Below are 21,964 nucleotides of genomic sequence, written 5' to 3' on the forward strand. Positions count from 1 at the left end.
GCAACCTAAATAGGGTTTATTTTACGGTGTTTTTGTGTGTGTAATCTAAGGGCACCTCTACACCAAAAACTTAAGTGGAGTTATATTAGGTCAATTTACAGTCACTGGTGCATGTCTACAGTACCCTCCTTGGATCAATGGTGTGTGTCCTCACCAGGAGCTCTTCCACCGACCTAAGAGGGGCAGTGTGGAGAGCTGAGAGCCTGGTCTCTCAGCTCTGCTGGTAGCTCCCTGCTGGAAGCCTGGCTGCCCCATAGGCTCCTGGGCTCCCAGCAGACTGCTCCCCACCCCGGCTCCCTGTTCCCTGCTGGGAGTGTGGTCCGGCTGCCCAGGGCTTCTCGCCCCAAGTCCCAGGCTGGAGAGCGGGGCTCTAGCTGGAACTGTGAAACTGTCAAGAGAGCTAACAGTTAATGTAAGTAATGCAGTGTCTACACAGACAATGTCGCCTTAACTACACCGATGTAAGCGCTACGCCTCTCATGGAGGTAGAGTTATGATGTCAGTGTAGTAGGGCACTTACATCAGCGGGTTAAGGCTGTAGTGTAGACACTGACATATTTATTCGACGTAAGCTGCCTTACATCGATCTAACAGTATAGTGTAGACCAGGCCTAAGTATATGCCAGTGTTCGTTATAGTGTGATGAATTATTTATAACAATGGTTTGGCTTAATAAATGCACCTTTTTGTAATCTCAAAACATTTCAGAAATGCTAATTAACCTTCACAACACCTTTGGTAGGTATTATCTCCATGTTTCAGATAACATTGCTCTGCCTCAGCTTCCCTAAGTGACTCGTCCAAAACCACACAGTCAGGAACAACTCTTGACTTCCTGTCCTCTGTTCTGACCACTAGACAGTGCTCTTTTTTTTTAAAAATCTACATTTTCTGACTGTCCCAAAGTATTTGCATCCAACAGCACAGCGCTTTATAGAAGAGGGATTTCAGAACCTCTTATAGCAGATCAAATCTAATATCGTGTCTCCATCAGTGGCCCATGTAAAATACGGCAGAGGCAGCAAAAGCCCCCCCTACACTGAATAATGCACCTGTTATTTGTTACTGGGCTTCCTTTGGTCTTCTCTAAACTAGAGATATTTATCATGCTAAGGGAAGTGTGGTTTCCATAGCATGATTGGACATATCTGCATGGGGGAAATTTCTACAGAATTGTCTACACACACAAGTTTTACCACTTTAATTATAAGGGGTACAGCTTCACCACCCCACCCCCTTTGTGTGGACAAAGTTATGCTGGTATAAAGGTATTTTTCTATAGTAGATTTCAAACTGCTTTACAAAGGAGGTCACTATAGAGTCATAGACTTCTTGCCAGAAGGGACCATCAAATCATCTTGATTGACCTGTACATCTCAAGCCACTAACCCTGCCCAGTTGTCACTACAATGATCTGTATAACCTGCATTAGACTGAATTATTCCAGCTTTCCAGATACTATTGTGTGCCATAGGCAGAGAATAGAGGGATTGAGGTGCTCCAGTGCCTGAGGCTCCTGCAATGGCAGGGAACTGATTGGTGAGATACAATTATCCCCATTGTACAGATGAGGAGACTGAGACATGGAGAAGTTAAGTGAAGTTCCCAAAATCACCCAGCAGACCAGTGGCAAAGCCAGGACTAGACTCTTCCCTTGTGGGATTGGGAATAAACAATCCGAGACTAAAGCAATTTATAGCCGTATAACTGCATCCCTGCTAGGAGCCATACCTGTCGAACTATTTCAGTCAACAGTCCCCCCCCCACACACACACACACACACACAAAACCAGTACCATAACTGTGCATAATCAGGCCTGTTTTTAAAATAATTTACAGTCACAGTGTAGACTAAGTATAGATTGGCCTGACCCACTTTTAATGAAACGCTGTCAAGATCACATTGGACTCTGGTTCTGTAAAAGCAGAGCGGACTGCCTTAAATCATCTCATCAGGTCTACACAATGGCTCTAACAGGGTTACAACCAGTTAGAAAATTTCCCCAGCACAGAGATGCCCATTGTGACCGTGCACAACAATACTCCAGGTACTTGACATGGGTGTGAAACACGGCTTGGATTGGACTTGCTTTCAGTAGGGCCAAGTGTTAGTTTAGGCTGAACCGTTTCAGCCTGCATCCGTTTAGTGACCGCGTGGGCAGCCCTGAGTCGGTTCAGACTGAAGCCGTTCAAGCAGTTCACCTGCTGCTGTCCCACAGTGCGCAGGAGACCTTTCAGAATCTGCTGGAACGCATCACGGCTGGGAGCTGCGCTGGGCATTGTAGCTCGGGTACCTGGAGAACGTTGCAAGTGAGACTGTTTGTAGCAGCTCTGGGGTGAACCTGGGCCAAAGGAGCCATGGGCCGAACATGGACATGGACGTGCTGAGCCATCTGCACTTGGTGCAGGGCAGTTCAGTTAGGAATGGATCAGGTGGCTGGTGTAGGCAAAGTCGTCAGGCTTTGAGAATGAGGATGTAAGCTTTGCTGACCTCTGCGGCCACTGCTTGTGTTTTTGTTTGGTTGGTTTTTGCGTTGTTTTTTTCAAATACACAGCTGCTGTATTCTGTATGTGTTGAGACTGTTTGTCTTTGTAGGGGAGGTGGACTCGGACTTGTCCTGGCCAGTGCAGGCTTTGGTATGCTGACTGCACCTATAATGGAGCTTCATAACCAGAAAGGCTACTTTCTGCACCATGTGATCTTCGCCTGCTGTACGCTCATTTGCATCATCTGTATTCTCCTCTTGCCGGAGAGCAAGAACCAAAACCTGCCTGAGAACATCCCAGACGGCGAACACTACACCAGGAAGCCCCTCCTGCCACACAAGAAAGGAGAGCAGCCCTTGCTTCTGACAAACTCTGAACTCAAGGATTACTCTGGCCTCCATGATTCGTCAGCTGTGGGCGACGGGGTGTCCGAGAATACCACTGCCAATGGGATGTAACTGGGCGGATTTTTTTATTTTATTTTATTTTTTTGGGACGAGCACTTTGGGTGGAGGTGTTTTGCATAGGTTTGCAGACCAGTGATGGAACAGATGGATACATGGGGGAATTCAACTCTGCTGCTAAAGTCATTTATTGTAGGAATCTTCAACTGGTGTGCAAATTACTTTTGAAAAGGTTATGGGGGAAAATAACGCATCTGAGAAAAGAACTGGCCGGAGATAACCCTTCCAAACTTTCCTGGAATTAAATGTTTGTATTTATTTTGATTATCATTTTAAAGAAGCACTTTACTCCCCTTTCCTTTCATTGATCACACGAATGAAGCCATCTTCTTTCAAGAGGTGCAGCCATTCCAAAAAGAGAAATGGTGTGATGTTTTCTGCTTCCATCTTTGTCTTTTGTGTTTTGTTAAAGGAAAGAGGTATCTCTGCTGCAAAGTTGAATCCACTGAAACTTACACTAGTGCAACATTAGCTCTGCCTGTCTAGAAAGTCAAATCCCCCAGGTTGCCTGCTCTGTTTGTACGAACAACACAAACCCTGTTGTGATTCAAACTCTGACTGCATTTGATTTAGCATTAATTAGGTTTTGATCGTGTTCCCATATGTATTTAAAAGTTATTTTCTAAATTAGAGTTGATTTTGTACTGTAGTTAAAGCAGTCAGCAAAATACTACACAAATTAGCTTAGTTTTTTTCAGTCAGGATCAGCCTTATAAATTATCACAGTCAGCTCTTTTAGAGATTTCCTGCAAGTGATTAATAATAATATAAACAACGGTGACCTCCTCCTTCCAGTCCCCAAGCCAGCAACAGATTTGCATTGGCCATCAGATTTTGATTCTTGTTGTGTGAATGTCTTAAGGATCTAGTTAATACAAGGACGTTCTGAGCTTAAAAGCGCTTTTGTATCATTGTGAACAATACCCCCACCGCTACCTTCCTTGCCTTGTCCATGCAGGCCATGCATTTTTGATTTGCCCAGTGGTACAGCCATTTAAATGAACAGAGCAGCAGGATGTGTAATGTTGTATTGAGCATCCATATGATTGCCACTTTGTTTGATGGACGTCTTGCATTCATAGGCATGGAAAGGCTAATCTGCACTTTCCTCTTCTTCCCTGCCCCTTCTTTTGCTCTATATATTGTCTGTTAACTACTGTACCTACTACTTACATCCTCCATTAGGCTGCCTTTGTCCTCTTGTAACCCACACAAAATCAGCAAGTCTGTGAGCAGTGTACTAAGCCGCACAGCCGCAGATGCTGATGAGTGCAAGAGGACGAGCAGGTCTGGAGAAGTGACAAAGATTGTTGTGGTTGGAAAATCAATGTTGTCTTAAAGCTGCTAACTTTTGTACAGAGGATGTGGACATTTGGGTTCTTTTGGAACCACATAAGAAACACTGGACCAGTTGATGGTAATTTTGCCTGGAGTTACGCTACTGTTTTCATCATAGTTAGACTTGCTGTGACCGCAACAGACCAATTTTTCTTACACTCTCTAGTTACTGAACGTTTTGAAAGTGGCCACCTCTCCTTCGTTTTGTTCTGCGTTCAGATTTTTGCAGTCTGCATTCACCTTGAAAATAAGGCCTTTCAGTTTGTGCAGTATTCATGTGCCAAATTTGTGTAATACCTTTTGCCTTTTATATGAAGCTTGTTACAAGCCACATATCAGGAGAAGTGGGTTTATATCAAAATCTAGAAAATAAAACAAATAATCATCAAGGGAAGGGGGCCTTGACGCAGGAGAGCAATAGAGAGAGCAGAAGATTGTTTGAAATCGGGCATGCACATAGGCTCAGAGTTGTTACACAGCACCTTGCAATCCATATACCACAGAACAGCTTTTCAGTTCACGACCTCCGTGCATATATACTCAGGCTACAGTACAAACCATGTTGACCTTTCACAAGCCTATGAGACGGATTGCATTTAGCACTGTTATGGTCCTGGTGTGTCATCGCTGTTGTCCACAGCACTTTATAGTTTCCTATTCTGGTGTTTGCTCTTTCATTACAAACAGTCCCAGCAAAAAGAACTGTTTAAACATATCAGCCTATTTATATAAGAAATAAATACATTAGGTTACGGGAGCACTTGGCAATTTTTTTAACTTAATTTTTGTGAAATTGACTTTTGTATTTTGTTTTGTTTTTTAATTTGCCTGAGATGAGGCATTTGGTACTGGTCCTTTAAAATGAGGTCCCAACACCTACAGTTTGCTTGACTCAGCCATGGCAAAAACAGTAAGTGATAGTCTGTCTCGATAGCTCTGTTATAGCTCATTTGAGAGGAAGAAAGCCTGTTTTTTAAAAAGATATGAGCCATCAGCTTTTGTGGAGTGTATCTGAGGCTGGAAAGTTTCTGGGGAGAGACAGACAGGTACTAAACGATGCAGGAAGTTATAAACAAACATCAGTTTCCTAATGTGTTCTGTCCAGTTCTTTGTACGGTTGGGTACTCTGGCAGTTTTTTAACAACTGTCTGTCAAGCCATAAGCTTCTCAGTCATGGTTCTCCACAGTGCAGAGGAAACACTTTTCTCAGCCGACTACTGTTCCCAGTCAACGCAACAAGGAAAACGTTCAGAGCTTTGCTGTCCGTTTAGGCCCATTTCTTTCCATGAGCCCTCAGTTATTCTAGCCCACTAGTGGGGTTTTTAGTTACCATTTAAGGGGTGTGTGTTTGTTTTTGTTTTTAGAATTTTTAAACAGAATGTGAAAATGGCATTACACTTGATCATTTTAAGGGGTGTTTTTTTCAGCAATGTTTCTGTTGCTAAACACAGTGAAAATAGATAAGACTGGAAAAACCATGTAATCTCTTTGCCACTTTTGAAAAGTGTTGTTTTGGTTAAGCAGGGTTTTGTTTTGTTTTAACATGGAAGTATTTTTCTTAAATGATGCCACTTCCTGGAGCCAAATGCTTCAAGAGCACCAAATTGGAAGCAGAAGTGCCATTAAATGAACTCTGTGAATGTCCAGTCAAATTGCACCTGTAGCTAGCACATAAAGACAACACTTAAGTGCGGGTTAATCTCCCACGCTTTAACTTAAAAAAAAAAAAACCTCATTTTAACTGTATTGTGTGAAATGTCTTGGGAAAGGAGTACAGTGTGTTTATGTCTAGTGGATGAGACTTCCCTTCCCCCCCCTCAGTTTCTGATGAAGTTTTATTAAAGAATGGTGTTACTGTATGTTTTGATCATGAGTAGTCTGGTGGTGCTTATTCATAGCACAAGCGTAAATCAAGTACTGAAAACAGTCTTACAAGCTAAATGTCTGCATGATGTTACATCTGTTGTACTACTGAAAACCTTTGTATGTAAATGTACAGAAATAAAAAGGTGTTGCCCCATTAGCATACTTCCTTTTGAATGTCTTTCTTGCCTTCGGTGCGATGAGTGTTTAATGCTGTGCTTTCCAAAACACCCCCGCTACTGAAGGAGTTGGATGAAATTTTTAAAACCTCCCGTAACAGCACTAACCCTTTTTATTTAAAAAAAAAAAAAAAAAAAAAAAAGGATTCTCTAACTAAGGGTGCTTCAGCCACCACATGCCACCTTAAGGTTGGGCTTCAAGGAAGAGGATATGTTGCAGCTGAAGCAGTTCTGCTGCTCAACTTCAAGTTCCATTTGCAGAAAAGACACAGTATGATCCACGGCCCTGGGACTCAGAAGACCAGGATTCTGTTTCTGACTTGCTGCGCAGCCTCGGGCAAGTCATTTCACTCATCCGTGCCTGTTTCTCCTCCTATGCTTCGTCTGTCTTGTCTGTGTAGACTGTAAGCTCTTCAGGACAGGGGACTGTCTTACTCTTTGTACAGTACCTCTATACACTACTGTAATCTTACTGTTGCTAATAAAATTGATCGCTTCTGGGTTCTAGAGTCCACATGGAAGGAACCAAACAGTGCTGACTTTAGTTGGGGATAGACAAAGCATCCTTTTACAATAGGTTATTTCTGGGATCTAGCTGTATACAATAAGTAACATTTTCTACCTTCGTAATTTTAGACCAATCTGGTAAACTGAAGTGCTCCTCCCCACTGCTACTGAATTTGGCTAAAATATCAAGGCAAAAATATTGTTTACCTTAGTTGGCTACTAACCCAGAGGTCAGGCCAGCTGACTCTGTGTCTCGAGATGTCATCCAGTGCTTTAGTCAAACTTGAGAAGACAGCTGGCTTTAGGAAGATGAAGACCGCATACAGTTTGACAGCTTTGCCTTGAGTATCCCTAGCATATGCTATGAGGCTTGGGGAACCTTGATTGGTGATTGCATTGTCACCTATACTATTGATGTATGTATGCATTCATTCACTGTGATTTCACAGAGGCTGGGAGCTGCTTTCACATCAGGAAAGCTGATTTGGTACATTTCATTTAGTTTTCCGTTGCCTATATTGCCTGATTCCCTCAGTACATTATTGCTGTTTCCTTGCAAGCATCTGGCAAGGAAAAGGGCAACTCATCCTTCTCACTTGCCTAAGGCAAGTGAGGTTGACACCATGACCCAAACTGTCATGAGGGCTCTGCTGAGTGAAACTGAGACACAATTTACATGTCCAATCATGCTGCATTTATGTCACATTAGGGCCATATTTATCCCTTCCCCCACTAGGACTAGAGAAAAACGAGCCTTCCCACATCTGTTGTGCATATTGCACAAGACCCAGGGACAATCGCAATCTCTGCACTTTTAGGAGCACAAGGACAGCTCTCTGCAGGGCCACATATTGCTCCAAAGAGGGTGGAGTGGTCCAACCTGCCTCAACTAGCCAGGGAGCACCCTGCACTATCCAAAGGGATGCTTCAGCATACATGCTTCTACCTGAACACCGGTGGGCGGGGCAAGAAGGGAAAGTACAACCTGAGAGACAATCTCTCTCAGCTCCCCCGGGGCAATGCTGGCTCCATATGCCAGTGTGAAGCAGTATACTCCAGTGGCTAGGGCACATGACTGGGAGTCAGGAGATACGGGTTCCTGGCTTTGACACTGACCTGCTGTCTGACATCTTGCAAGTCATTTCATCTCTCTGTGCCTTTGATTCCCCTCTGACCCTCTGTCTTGTCTATTTAAGACTTTAAGCTCTGAGGTAGGGGCTGTGTGTGTGTATAGTGCCATGGGTCCTAAACTCACTTGGGGCCGCAACTTGGTGCTATAATACAATTTGTTAAATCATATTGACTCTGGCTAATTATAATTTAACCATTAGTGTATACGCTCTTGAGAAGAATTCACATGCTTTGTGGCCAGCAAAACAATGCTTGATGAGGATGGAGTTTGTACTGTTCTGTCTAAAATGCATTGCTTAGAAACACAGGTGGTGAATGGTGACCAGGGAATGAGACCACTTAGTATAGTGCATAAATACACAACAGGAAAGTTAAGGCTGCTGATCTGAACTCAGTTTCCAGGCTTATCAATAAAATCACAACCTTAGCTCTGAATTAACACAGCTTTTGGTTGATCATAGAAGTGTAGGATGGGAAGGGACCCAAGAGGTCATTTAGTCCAGTCTCCTGCATGCAAGACAGAACTAAGTAGTAACTACTGACAGGTGTTTGTCTAACCTGTTGGTAGAAACCTCCAATGATGGAGATTCCACAACCTTCTTAGGTAATTTGTTCCAGTGCTTAACTGCCATGACAATTAGGAAGTTTTCCTAATGTCCAACCTAAACTGCCTGTGCTGCAGTTTAATCCCACTGCTTCTTGTCCTATCCTCAGAGGTTAAGGAGAATAATTTTTCACCATCCTCCTTGTAACAACCTTTTATGTACTTGAAATTGTTATGCCCCAACCCCCCCTAGTCTTCTCCAGCCTAAACAAACCTAATTTTTTCAATTTTTCCTCATAGGTCATCTTTTCTAAATCTTTAATCATTTTTGTTGTTCTCCTCTGGACTTTCTTCAATTTGTCCACATCTTTCCTGAAATCTTGCACCCAGAACTGGACATAGTACTCCAGCTGAGGCCTTATCAGCATGAAGTAGAATGGAAGAATTACTTCTCCCAGAATGATGATTGCTGCTTTTTTCTTTTTTTTAAATAAAGTGTTACACTGTTGACTCATTTAGTTTGTGATCCACTGTAACCCCCAGATCCCTTTCCTAGGCAGTCATTTCTCATTTTGTACACATGCAACTGATTGTTCCTTCCTCAGTGGAGTACTTTTCATTTGTCCTTACTGAATTTCATCCTCTTTATTTCAGACCATTTCTCTAATTTGTCCAGATCATTTTGAATTTTAATCCTGTACTCCAGAGCACTTGCAACCCGTCCCAGATTGGTATTGTCCACAAACTTCGTAAGTGTACTCTCTATGCCATTATCTAAATCATTGATGAAGACACTGGACAGAAGTCGACCACCCCACTCAATATGTCCTTCCAGTTAGACTGTAAGCCACCCATAACTACTCTCTGGGAATAGTTTTCCAACCAGTTATGCACCTACCTTATAGTAGTTCCATCTAGGCTGTATTTCCCTAGCTTTCAGAGGAACAGCCGTGTTAGTCTGTATTCGCAAAAAGAAAAGGAGTACTTGTGGCACCTTAGAGACTAACCAATTTATTTGAGCATGAGCTTTCGTGAGCTACAGCTCACTTCATCAGATGTTTCCACGGTAAACATCTGATGAAGTGAGCTGTAGCTCACGAAAGCTCATGCTCAAATAAATTGGTTAGTCTCTAAGGTGCCACAAGTACTCCTTTTCTTTTTCCCTAGCTTGTTTATGAAAAGGTCATGTAAGACTTCTGATACTGTCTCACTAAAATCAAGATATACCATATCTACCCCTTCCCGCTATCCACAAGGCTTGTTACCTTGTCAAAGAAAACTATTAGGTTGGTTTGACATAGTTTGTTCTTGACAATTTGATACAGTTACTTATCACCTTATTATCTTCTAAGTGTTTGCAAATTGATTACTTGATCCATTATCTTTCCAGATACTGGTCTCTAATTCCCTGGGTTCAACTGAGGCCAGGTGAAAGCATAGGTTTTGGTCCTTACCTTTATACTCTTATTGTAGAAACAGGGGCTGGCAACAGATACTATGTATTATAATTTATTTATCAAAAAAACTCTGAGCAGAGACTAGATATAATCAGAGGTTGAAGTTGTATTCTCTAAATAAGCATTATTTGCTATATCTACTTTTTAACTACTGACCATAAAACCATAATAAACTAGGCTGAGATGGCTTTTCTAGAGCCTGCCAACTTCTTTGTTTCCAGGGAGCTATTCTAGCAGCATTAATATTTTATACTTATAGTGGAGACTTTCCATGCACACCAGTGTGAGGTTTGCTACTTTACAGATGGGGAAACTGGTTATGCAACTTCCTCACTGTCACAGAGCAAGTCAGGGGTTGGACGGAAATAGAATTTGTGTCTCCTGACCTTCAGTGCCCCACTGTTCAATCATGAGAAAATTCTGCCTTTGTGCTACTAGAACTTAAACCCTCAGGCTTTTTTAGGTAAGATTCTCATACACTACTTCAGAAACTCCCTTTTAATAACAGCTTGCACATGTATAGCATCTTTCACTTAAGGATTTGAAACTGTTATTTAAGCTTTGAGAGAGAAAGCACAGAGGGCTCAGTGAAGGGAAAGATGAAAAAATCCTAATTTCCAGCCCATTCAGCATATTGACAACAATCACTGGGAATAAAGACTCATCTCTACAGCCATCAGGTTTCCACCGGTCGCTTACATCAGTGTTTTTCAAACCGTGGTATGTAAGGCGCTAGGTCGCCTTGCTCTGGTCAGCACCACCAATCGAGCCAGTAAAAGTCCCGTCGGCGGTGCTGCCTTGCTAAGGCAGGCTAGTGCCTACCTTTTCCGACACCACGCTGCACCCCAGAAGTGGCCAACAGCAGGTCCATCTTCTAGGCATGTGCCCTGCCCCCGCCCTGAGCACCGTCTCCACACGCCATTGGCCAGCTCCCAGCCAATGTGAGGTTGGTGGGGGGGGCGTGCCTGCGGGCAAGAGTCACGCAGAGCCACCTGCAAGCCTCTGGCTAGGAGCCAGACCTGCTGCTGGACACTTCCAAGGCGCAGCACAATTCACAGTGTACCCTGGCTGCACCGTTGAAAAGGAGCCAGCAGAGGTAAGTCTGTGCCCCAACCCTGCACCCACATCCCCAGCCCTGAGCCCCCCAAAACCTGGAACCCCTTCCTGCACCCCAAACCCCTCATCCCCAGCCCTGATCCCCACCTGCGCCCCAGCCCAGAGTCCCCTCCCACACCCTGAACCCCTCACTCCCAACCCTCTTTCCAAGCTCTGAGCCCCTCCCACGCCAAACCCCTCATCCCCAGCTCCGTTGGGTCGCGGGCATCAACAATTTTCTTCAACTGGGTCCCCAGAAAAAAAGTTTGAAAACCACTGCCTTACATAATGCCTGTGTAGAGTTACTTATTCCAGTGCCCTTAATGTCAAACTACCCCACTGTATTTTCCCCTGTTCAATACCCTTCTAAAGTGAAGCTCTATTCTGAAGAGTGTAAAAGTGGCAGTGTGGTGGTCCATGGCTATTGCATCTAACTCAGGGGTCGCCAACCAGCAGCACGTGAGCTGATTTTTAGTGGCACTTTGCTACCAGCCAGGGTCCCGGCTGCCGGCCTCGATGGACAGACCCCCGGGCCAGCAAAGGGCTGAGCAGGGCTGGCGGACGGAACCCCAGACTGGCAGCTGGCTGAGCAGCAGCAGACAAGACTCTGGATACATAGCGCATACTTACTAAGTAATAAAGCACACTTTAGGATCAAACATTTATTTCCTTTTCAGTGGAAAATTCCTTTCCCTTTGGAAAGAACAAATTTCTGCCATTCTCCCACCATACTGCAAATGAAAGTGATGTCAATATGACTTCCTTTTATTTAATTTGCTGATTTTTCACAATAGCATGCCAGGCTTTCACATAAGCACTAGAAGAGATTTGTTTTCTCTTTCTCTAATTATGATACATAGTATGTTACATGTGCAACTAAAATGCAGAGAACATTCCTGACTGATTACAATTTCTAGGTAGGTCAAGCTCCATGCATACACAAGTTTCCAATATCTTGCTTAACTCACAACATTCCTCCCCATATCCCTCAATCCCCTTTCTCTACCATCAGACCATCTCTAACAAAGCAGAGGAACTCAAAAAGTTTGGAAGAAATACATTTTTAAGTTCTGCTCAAGTTTGGTCCAAACAATTTTGTAAAACAAACACAACGTTCCAAAATATTAACTCAGTGTCTGTCAATATGGAAACCCAGTCAGTTTATTTCTTTTTTAAAAAAGTAACAAATTAGCTTACAATGATGCAAAGTTAGAACTTCTCTGGAAAAGCCATCATTTCTTCCTTGATTCTGTTCTCTATGTGTAATGTGAAACTGCTGTCTGTATTCTGAAGATTGTAGCTGACGAAGATCTGTTTTTTAGTCTTCCTGGCTAAAATACAAAACCAAGAACAGTCATCCGTTACTCATTCCTATATTAGTGCTGGTAGTAATCAAACATTTTATGGAGAGAAAGGAGGCAAGTTTTCCATTCTGCAATACAAATGCACTGACCTGGACCAACCACCTCTAAAGTAGTTGTATAACCTATATATCTACTCAGTGTGGCTTGTTGGCTAAAAACCTTAGGTAGCAGACAGCGATGAGTGCTGTGCGGCAGATATGGCAGTTAGGTTAGGGCCTGATTCAAAGTCCACAGTAGTTAATGGAAAGGCTTCAATTGGCTTTGGATCAGGCTCTTAAACATAATGTAGTTCAAGATAAATTATAGGTTATACTGGACTCCTTACCAGATTACACAGACTAAATTGAAGAGATAATTTATGCTCAAAGATGCTTTGGGGAGGCGGGGGGATAGAATTAAGTAATTAGACATTCAAAAAAGCCTAGTAGAGAAATGCTAGGATAATCTAATGATAAAGTAGATACCATATTACCTGATCTATGTACATTATACCAGTTATTTTCCATGGCAGACCTAACAGTGGTGGTTAAAAAAAATAAATCCCCAAACTGTGGAAAGATGGCTCTAAATGATCAGCAGGGGAATGGATGACATGAAAAAAAGTTACAGTATAGAAAATAGACTTCCTAATTTTGATAAAATAATACCTAGGCACTCATACAATGCCATCTTTAATGAACTGTGCAAACTAAGCAATAGGTGATATGTAGGCAGCTTGGGAAACCTGAGGGACAAAAACTGAGTTGCCCAAAATGGTAACTGGCGACAGGCTGAGATCCATAAAGGTATTTAGGCTCCTGTCACTGAAATAAATTGCAGTGTTATTGTAGCCCTGTTGATCCCAAGATGAGAGAGAGACAAGGCAGGTCAGGTAATACCTTTTTGGAAGTGAGGAGCCCTCGTAAACTTATTCATGGTGTCAGAGCCAGAAAAGAACTCAGGTGTTTTGAGCTACCAGTCCCATGCCCCTTTTGTATATAGGGCCCAATCTGGCAAAGCACTTAAATACAAACTTAAATGCTTTGCTGAAGCATCACCTTAGTACATCACTCTCACGTATCTTGGGAGACTGACCAGTCCTCGCTTATAGACAGCCCCCCAACCTGAAGCAAATACTCACCAGCAACCACACAACAAAAACACTAACCCAGGAACCTATCCTTGCAACAAAGCCCGATGCCAACTCTGACCACATATCTATTCAAGTGACACCATCATAGGATCTAATCACATCAGCCACGCCATCAGGGACTCATTCACCTGCACATCTACCAATGTGATACATGCCAGCAATGCCCCTCTGCCATGTACATTGCCCAAACCGGACAGACTCTACGCAAAAGAATAAATGGACACAAATCTGACATCAGGAATCATGACATTCAAAAACCAATAGGAGAACACTTCAACCCCTCTGGTCACTCAATAACAGACTTAAAGGTGGCAATTTTGCAACAGAAAAGCGTCAAAAACAGACTCCAACAAGAAACTGCTGAACTGGAATTAATTTGCAAACAAGATACCATTAACTTGGGCTTGAATAGAGACTGGGAGAAGCTGGGTCATTACACAAATTGAATCTATTTCCCCATGTTAAGTATCCTCACACCTTGTCAACTGTCTGAAATGGGCCATCTTGATTATCACTACAAAAGTTTTTTTTCTCCTACTGATAATAGCTCATCTTAATTAATTAGCCTCTTAGAGTTGGTATGGCAACTTCCACCGTTTTATGTTCTCTGTATATATATCTTCTTACTATATGTTCCATTCTATGCATCTGATGAAGTGGGCTGTAGCCCACGAAAGCTTACGCTCAAATAAATTTTGTTAGTCTTTAAGGTGCCACAAGTACTCCTGTTCTTAGTACAAAAGTCAGTCCTGAACACAAAGCCACAACTAACAAAGGAAACAGCATGACAAATGCTTGAAATGGCAATGGGAGAAAGAAATGTACACCGCAGATTTCCAAAGAGGACAGACAGGTATCTTTCTTTCATAAATTCTTTCACTTAGACCGTACAGGAACAAATAACTTTTCTGCGTACCAAACTAGATATTAATTTAAGACACGATTGTTCCCCAGAATATTCCAAGGATTATCTTCTGTATCTTAAAAAAAAAAAAGATAGTCAGAAATTCCTAAAAAATCTCAATCCATCTCAGCCAGCTGGAAAATCAAGGACAGAAAGACTGTACTCTTCTGAATTTCTCTTTTAAAAAGCAATTTTGAGGCTGTTTCATTATTATACCAATCAATTCAATTGACTTATCTTATATTCTAATAGAACGATCAACTTCCTCTTGGCTCAGTGAGACGAGGGAGCCCTATGACCTGCTTCTGAAACGGATTCATTTTCTTTTTAACAATTCGCACAATAACATTAATGGAATGTGGCTTGTTGCGCTAACATGCTACAACTTGAAAAACAAGCATGTCTGCCCTGGTATTGGCCCCTGTGGTACAAAGCCTCGTGTTATCATCAAGGCTTAAAAATTCTCACATTAAATAACTGGAGTACTAATTCTAAACTGAAAGTTGAATTAATTGCCACACCACTTTAACCAACAGACTGAGTTGTGAATTACTTCTGCACCATGTCTGGCCTTAGTCGTCTGGAAGAGACCATGAAATGCAGTTTCCAATGCTTGTGAATGCTACTGGTCCTTTGACGCTTTTTGCAAGAGTAGTCCCGTGTCCTGGTTGAAACTCCAATAGGACAGTTAAATCCTGCCCCCATCTAATTTGCCCTGCAGAGTCAACAGGATATATGCCCTGCTCATTGTATTCCCTTGAAATGAGAAGAGAAGGGGAGATTTTGTACACAAAATATTACAGTGATCTCTGATGTTACTCTGCCTCCTCATCCCCTCAGAGGGGTGAGATCTGCAACTTCAAAGAACTGGATGGGTTTTGTGCATCTCAAGCTAGTGAAACTAGGAAAATTAGGAAAAACTTTTTCACTAGGAGGGTGGTGAAACACTGGAATGCGTTACCTAGGGAGGTGGTGGAATCTCCTTCCTTAGATATTTTTAAGGTCATGCTTGACAAAGCCCTGGCTGGGATGATTTAGTTGGGGATTGGTCCTGCTTTGAGCAGGGGGTTGGACTAGATGACCTCCCGAGGTCCCTTCCAACCCTGATATTCTATGATTCTATAATTCTATGAAACATCGACCCAGATCCTTAAAGGTATGTAGGTACCTAACTCCCCTTGAAATGAATGAGTTCAGTGCCTGAATACCTTTGAGGATCTGAGCAGTAGTTCTACAGCTAGCTGATCCACAGCCACACAGAGCAGATGCCATTCCATGGAGCCTGCCTGCTCCCCTTTAACCTAGGCAGCATGACTAGCTCTTGAGCTGTACCGAGCACAGCAAGTCCTTCTACACAGCAGAAACGCTGGTTAACCAGCAATGAGATCCACAGCATCCTGATTCACAATCTCAACATTGCAATAGTCTTGGAGAAGAAAAGGTCCTGTAGGATTGGGAGAGGCCACAAACATGGAGGAGAGTTACTGCTCCCCAACTCACGGACTTACCACTCCTGTTCTGACCACTTGTGCTCTCACCTATAATGTGGGTAGAGGGGAGCATTCAGTTAATGGGTTCACTTTCTGGCCTACAGCACTGCTGTGAGCTATTGGACAGATGCCCCATTTCACTGCTGGGTGAGGAGATTCCTGTGTGCATATGTCCATTTCCTTAAATCTGCAATCTGGGCCAATAATTTGTAGAGTGCTTCGGGATCTTTCTGGCTGAAGAGAGCTGTAGAAAAGTAGGAGGTAGAGTAGCCTTTATTTACGCCTGCACGTGTGTGCGTGCAGGCATCGGTGCTGGCATCTGCAGAGTGCAGGCGTGTGCACATTAAGCTGCCTAATCCCTGTGCATGTGTATGGAAGCGATGAAAGACTATGTAAAAGTGCCTGTGCAAGTGTTTGAGGCGAGGGAGTGGATAGGGAGAGGCCTACCTGAACGTTTGTTCCTGTCCCGTATTAATCGCTAAACAAAACACGGGGATTACTGAAATGCAAAGCCCTCATTATATTCGTTATCAATAATGTCCCTCAGCAGCGGTGCCAGGAGATTCCTAGGATAACACTCCTATTACCAGCAATGAAACCTAGTGCTTTCTGCCTTTCAAACGCTGTAGTACAGCAGAACCTCAGAGTTACAAACTGACCTGTCAACCACACACCTCATTTGGAACTGGAAGTATGCAATCAGGCAACAACCGAGACGGGAGGGGGAAAATAAACACAGTACTTTGTTAAACAAACTACTAAAACAGTAAAGGGAAAGTTAAAAAAAAGATTTGCAAGGTAAGGAAACTGTTTCTGTGCTTGTTTCATTTAAATTAAGATGGTTAAAAGCAGCATTCTTCTTCTTGTTTCAAAGCTGTATTAAGATAATGTTCAGTTGCAAACTTTTGAAAAAACAACTCATGTTTTGTTCAGAGTTACGAACATCTCATGGTTACGTACAACCTCCATCCTGATGTGTTTGTAACTGAGGTTCTACTGCAGCTATATAGGTGTAGAGAACGGTAGCACTGACTCAGTAAGGTATTTAAGCACATGCCTAACTTTAAGAAGGTGAGCAGTAGAAATGTGAAAAGTTAGGCATGAAGAATTCAAAGCCATAGAATAAAAGTTTTTCCTCAAGAATGATTCACTCTAATACTTTGCTTTAACACAATGCAAGCTTCAAGCATGGTCAGACAATATTTAAGCTCATGTCTACCTGAGACAAACATATGCCTCTTACTGAGAAGTCAGACAACATTATTTGTAGTGACAGCAAAGGTGATTCATTGCCAAAGATGCGAGGTGAGAGCAAAAACAACCACAGAATTTAAAAAGTACAAGTGTGTTATAAAACATCTGAACCATTCAAGAACGCACCTAGTCGCTGGGCTAGAGAATTTGAGATGGTGTCAGAGGCACCTCCCAGAAGTGATGTAGACACTGGAATGGAGTCCTGAAAAGAAAGCAAAGAATCAGTTATTTATTCTGTACTAAAATTAGCTATTTTTTCCCCCGAGGAGATGGCTGCAAGTAATAAGTCACAACAATAGTCACTTTTTCTGTTTTGGTTTTAAAAAAGAGGAATCCCAAAAGACTTACATTTCCTACAGTCATTTGAGTCCTTATGTCCTACCATGTCAAGGTGAACTCCACCAAAACAACCACCAACCAAATCACAGTGTCCTTTACATTATATAAAGATGGTGGAGGGGAGTTTCAAAACACCAAGGAGCGCTTACAATGAATTTGTAATTACACTGACTAGTATTCCCAAATCCCTGAGGCACTTTTGAAAATCTCCCCTGGTGTCTACAATATTTTTATACAGTGTATCCATTAAAATAGTCTTTAATTACACACACACATACTATTTCACAAATAATACAATATACAGTTTTTAAAAAAGAAAAATTCCATAATCTGGAAATACTTGAGTAAACACCACCTAAATATCCTTCCCATTCAAGAATCCAATTCTGCAACCCTTGCTTACGCTGAGAAGTAAACAAGTAATTTCACTGAGACTACTCACATAATGAAGTGTTACTTATTGAGGAGTGCACACTGGGCCGTCACTGAGGCATGGGCTCCTATGAAGCCTGTCACTGAACAAACACTGCCTCATAAAAATCTTTATGCACTGGACACATTTTCAAGTGTGTGTACCACTGTGCACAGTCTGACTATGTCTACATTGCAATTAGACCACCCAGAGCTGGCCTGTGCCAGCTGACTTGGGCTCATGGGGCTTGGTCTGTGAGGGTGTTTAATTGCAGTGTAAACATACCCTATGAGGAAAGTTTCCTACACAGTCCTGCCCATTTAAAGTGTGCTATATTGGCAGTAAATGATGAAGGGCTCCTAACACAATGGGGTCTTGGTGCATACCTGGAGCTCCTAGAGGCTGCCCCAATCCAAATCACAACACATAGCCATAGACTTTAAGGCCAGAAGGCCTGAGCATGTGGGCAAGACGCACCTGGGAAAGAATTTGCTGTAGTAACTCAGAACCCTGCCCATCTAGTGTCCCATCTCTGGCTTTTGGAGATATTTTTGAATTAATCAATTCAATCCCCATTTACTTGCTCAAAGAGGTATCGTTCCTTACTATGTAGTAAATAAGATGTACTCTTCCACAGACCTGTCTCATTCAATGCCCAGATCTTGAATCCGCTAAAAAAAATTACTACACAGTCAAAATTGTCATGCTGGCACAGCCTGCTATGTCCCCCTTGGGAATACTGGCAAATTGTTGTCACATATATTGCAATTGTCAAAATCTACTACAGATGAGCAAAGTGCAATTTTCAAAGGCTTATACTGAGCCAAATTAGCCAGCCAGTTTGTTGAATGGAGCATTAAAATGGGAGTCAAGAGACCTGGATTCTAATCCTGGCTCTGCCCACTATCCTGATGCAAGACGTTGGGCTGTTGTCTCTCTTCAATTCTGTGCCTCAGTTTCCCCCATCCATAAAATGGGGATAACACTTACTTTCTCCTGTAATGCATTGTGAGAGCTACAGAGGAAAAAATGGTCCAATACAACACCCACTGAAATCAATGGGAGTCTTTCCATTGACTTCAGTAGTTTGACCGAATCCTCTAAGAGTTAAGAATCATGATAACACTTGAAGACACTTTTCTGTCAAATTTTACCCATTTCTCTGCCAAATAAATATACTTACACCCTCCATCTATTTGACAAGATGCTGCAATGAAAGGGAATATTCCCTCTCCCTCCCACATAAACTCTTCTAGTTCTCAAAAGCTGCTCAACTGTCCATCCTAAAATTTCAACTCTTGGGAGGGAAGTTCAGCAAAGGTATAAATGACAGAAAAGGGGTTCAAATGGAAATGCTTGGGTAGTGTGTAGACTAGAAAAATAAATAGTGGGTAAAATTTTCAAAAACGTTGAATCATGTAGGAGCCTACATCCCATTACTAAAAGTAAGTCTAATTGAAAGTAATGGAATTTAAGCTCCTAAATAGGTGCTTTTGAAAATTTTACCCCGGCCTGGCCTACACCTAAAACTTAGGGCTGGGTTATCTAACCTTAGGTTGGCTTGGCTTAATTACAATGCATAGGGCATGCAGGCCCAGGCACTGCCTCTCAGAAAGATGGATTTAATACAGCCACATAAGAACCCCTTCTATTGCTGTAGTAAGTGCCTATGCTACATCAGTTTTAGGTGGGAAATGATGTTTAAACACCGGGGGTGGAGGGGTGGAGCTGCCTACCCCCCAGCACCTCTTGCTACAGCCCTAGTTGCGTCTACACTGTGCGACCAAGTTAGGCCAGCCTAACCCCCAGTGTAGACACAGCTAAGTCAATCGTCCTTGGATGAATTCTTCTGCGGACCTAGTTGTTGCCTCTGGAGGGGATGGGTTGACTACAGGGATGGCCAGACCCCGTCCCTCGCTGGAGCAAACACCGACCCTACCGTGCGCCGCTGGAGCCTACCCTGCCCCCACTGCGCAACTTGGCACCTCCACCTGGGTTTGCCAGCGGTAGAACTGCATTAGCCCGCCCCATCCTCAGCTACCCCCTAGGCGGGCCAGGGCCCGTTCACACCACGTCAAAGGGGATCCGGCCTGTTTACACGAGGGTTTAAAACGTGGCAGGCGCTAAAACCCGCTTTGCCAACACCGTCCTCGGGGGACCGGGCCCGCCGGCCGTCTGCCAGCCCCGGGGGTCCCGCGGGGGAGGGGCCGGGGCTCTGCGGCCCCGGCGGAAAGGGAAGGGAGGCGGGGGCAGGAGGCCGGAGAGTGGGGAGCGCGGGGCACTCACGTGGGGGCTGCACATGGCCACAGCCAGGCTGCGGAGCGCGGGCTCCGCCCCCACCCAGAGGAAGAGCGAGTCCCGCAGCCGCATGGCGTGGAAGTGCACGAGCTGCTCCCCCGCGCGCCCGCAGAAATCGTGCAGGGAAATCCCGGCCGGGGGCGCTCCCTCCGGCGCGTGGCGCGGGGACCCCGCCGCCGCCGCCTGCTGCTGCTGCGGCTCCATCCGCCTCGCGCCCGGCCGCGCGCCCGGTCTCGTCTGCCGCTGCCAGGCCAGAGCAAACGATCCCCGAGCGCAGGCCTGGCCCTTGCCGCGCCCGGCGGCGGTGGGCAGGGAGCCAAACCTGGCCCGCGCCACGGGAGGGTAGCTGGGCTCCTCCCCTCCTCCCCTCCTCCCCCCCCTTGCTCTGTCCCCCCCCCCCTTGCTCTGTCCCCCCAGGTTGTTCCCAGCTGCCCCGGCCTTATTCCCGCTCTCAGCCTTCACCCCCAGCTCCTGTCCCTGCAGCCCCCCCGGGCGCCCCCTGAGCTGAAGCTGGGGGTGCTCAGGGCCTCTAAAATCTGGCTGCCCCGCTGCAACCCGTGCCGGGGGCCTTCTGCTGCAACCCCCACTTCTCCTTCAGGGCGTCGGCTTTGGTCCAAATCGGAGATGGGCCTTGGGCACTGAGGGTCCCCGTATTGTACCCGACCTATGCGGGGGGTGGGGGGAGGCGGTGTGGACATGTAAAGGCAGCGCTCTTCAGTCCAAGCCTTCTTACTTCCACATCCATCACGTTCCGGCAGGATCTGGCTAAGGTTTAGGGCCACGCCACGGGCCCCCGCTCCTGGAGGCACAGGAGCATATCACAAGCTCAGCTTTCTTTTCAGGGTTGTGAAGCGGTGAAACTTGAAAACGTGACCCGTGCAGCTGCTGTCGGCCGCAGTCAGCAGAAATCCTGATGCCATAGCTCAAAAATATGAAGTGCCCCATGCATCTCACTGGTATGGGGTGGGGGGTGTTTAAATCCAAGACCCACTGCTCTGGAGAACCCTGTCAATTCTATCCATCATTGGATTTTGTATGTGGTGAGAAGCATGCGGTGGTCCAACTCACCCCCCTTGCTCCTGGAAGACATGTTCGCTGCTCCAAGGGGGCTCATGTTGCCACTCCTGAGATGAGAGGTTGGAAGGAGAAAAGACCTCACAACCACTCCAAGCAGGGGCCAGGCCACTGAAGGCACCATCACGTAGTGTGCCTAGGGTCCTGTATTGCCTAAATTTAGTCATCCTCTCAGGATGCTCCTGTAGATAAGAGCAAATATACAGCACTCTATCCATAGATCTCAACGCATTTTACAAGGGGATAGTAAGCATAATTATACCCGCTTTACAGGCAGGGAAAGTCAGGCCTGGAGAGTTTACAGACTTGCTTTGAAGAGTCGCTACGCCACCACAATTGTATTCTAAGTCAATTGTAGGTGCTCTGCACCTTTGAGAATCAGCTTTTTTTATTCAGGAGCCTTCATATGGATTTAAGAGCCTAACAAGGTACCCAGGTTTGAAAATGTTACCTCTTGTCTTTTATAGAAAGATTGTTCTGTACACTACTCTAGGCTAGGAACACACAAAGTTACTATGTACACAGGAAATATTGAAAGGCAAAGATGTGTTTTGTTTTTATCCAAAAGAGAATTGTGAAAGTGTGATTGTGGCAATAATCAAGTAGCCATCACTACGCACTCGCTTCAATAC

General features: G+C 44.3%; 3 protein-coding genes across 4 annotated transcripts in view; 2 read left to right on the forward strand and 1 right to left on the reverse strand.

Annotated features, from left to right (window-relative positions):
- SLC22A23 (solute carrier family 22 member 23) overlaps nucleotides 1-6,317 on the forward strand; it is a 165,391-nt gene extending 159,074 nt beyond the window's left edge. For both annotated transcript variants that reach the window (XM_073332151.2, XM_073332152.2), the window contains one exon: nucleotides 2,597-6,317. In XM_073332151.2, the coding sequence (XP_073188252.1) occupies nucleotides 2,597-2,945 (349 nt within the window). In that variant the 3' untranslated portion in view covers nucleotides 2,946-6,317. The remainder of the gene's footprint in view (nucleotides 1-2,596) is intronic.
- Nucleotides 1-21,964, forward strand: part of LOC140907042 (tubulin beta-2 chain) — a 455,502-nt gene that overhangs the window by 411,831 nt on the left and 21,707 nt on the right. The gene's annotated exons all lie outside the window — the stretch shown is intronic.
- PSMG4 (proteasome assembly chaperone 4) lies at nucleotides 11,815-20,551 on the reverse strand. The gene is made up of 3 exons (XM_073332153.2): nucleotides 20,247-20,551; nucleotides 17,336-17,411; nucleotides 11,815-12,396 (listed from the first exon to the last, which is right to left on the reverse strand). The coding sequence occupies exons 1-3, from the start codon at nucleotides 20,460-20,462 to the stop codon at nucleotides 12,275-12,277; spliced, it is 414 nt and encodes a 137-aa protein (XP_073188254.2). The 5' UTR covers nucleotides 20,463-20,551; the 3' UTR covers nucleotides 11,815-12,274.

This window comes from Lepidochelys kempii, chromosome 2 (genome assembly GCF_965140285.1).
Source record: "Lepidochelys kempii isolate rLepKem1 chromosome 2, rLepKem1.hap1, whole genome shotgun sequence".
Taxonomy (NCBI): domain Eukaryota; kingdom Metazoa; phylum Chordata; order Testudines; family Cheloniidae; genus Lepidochelys; species Lepidochelys kempii.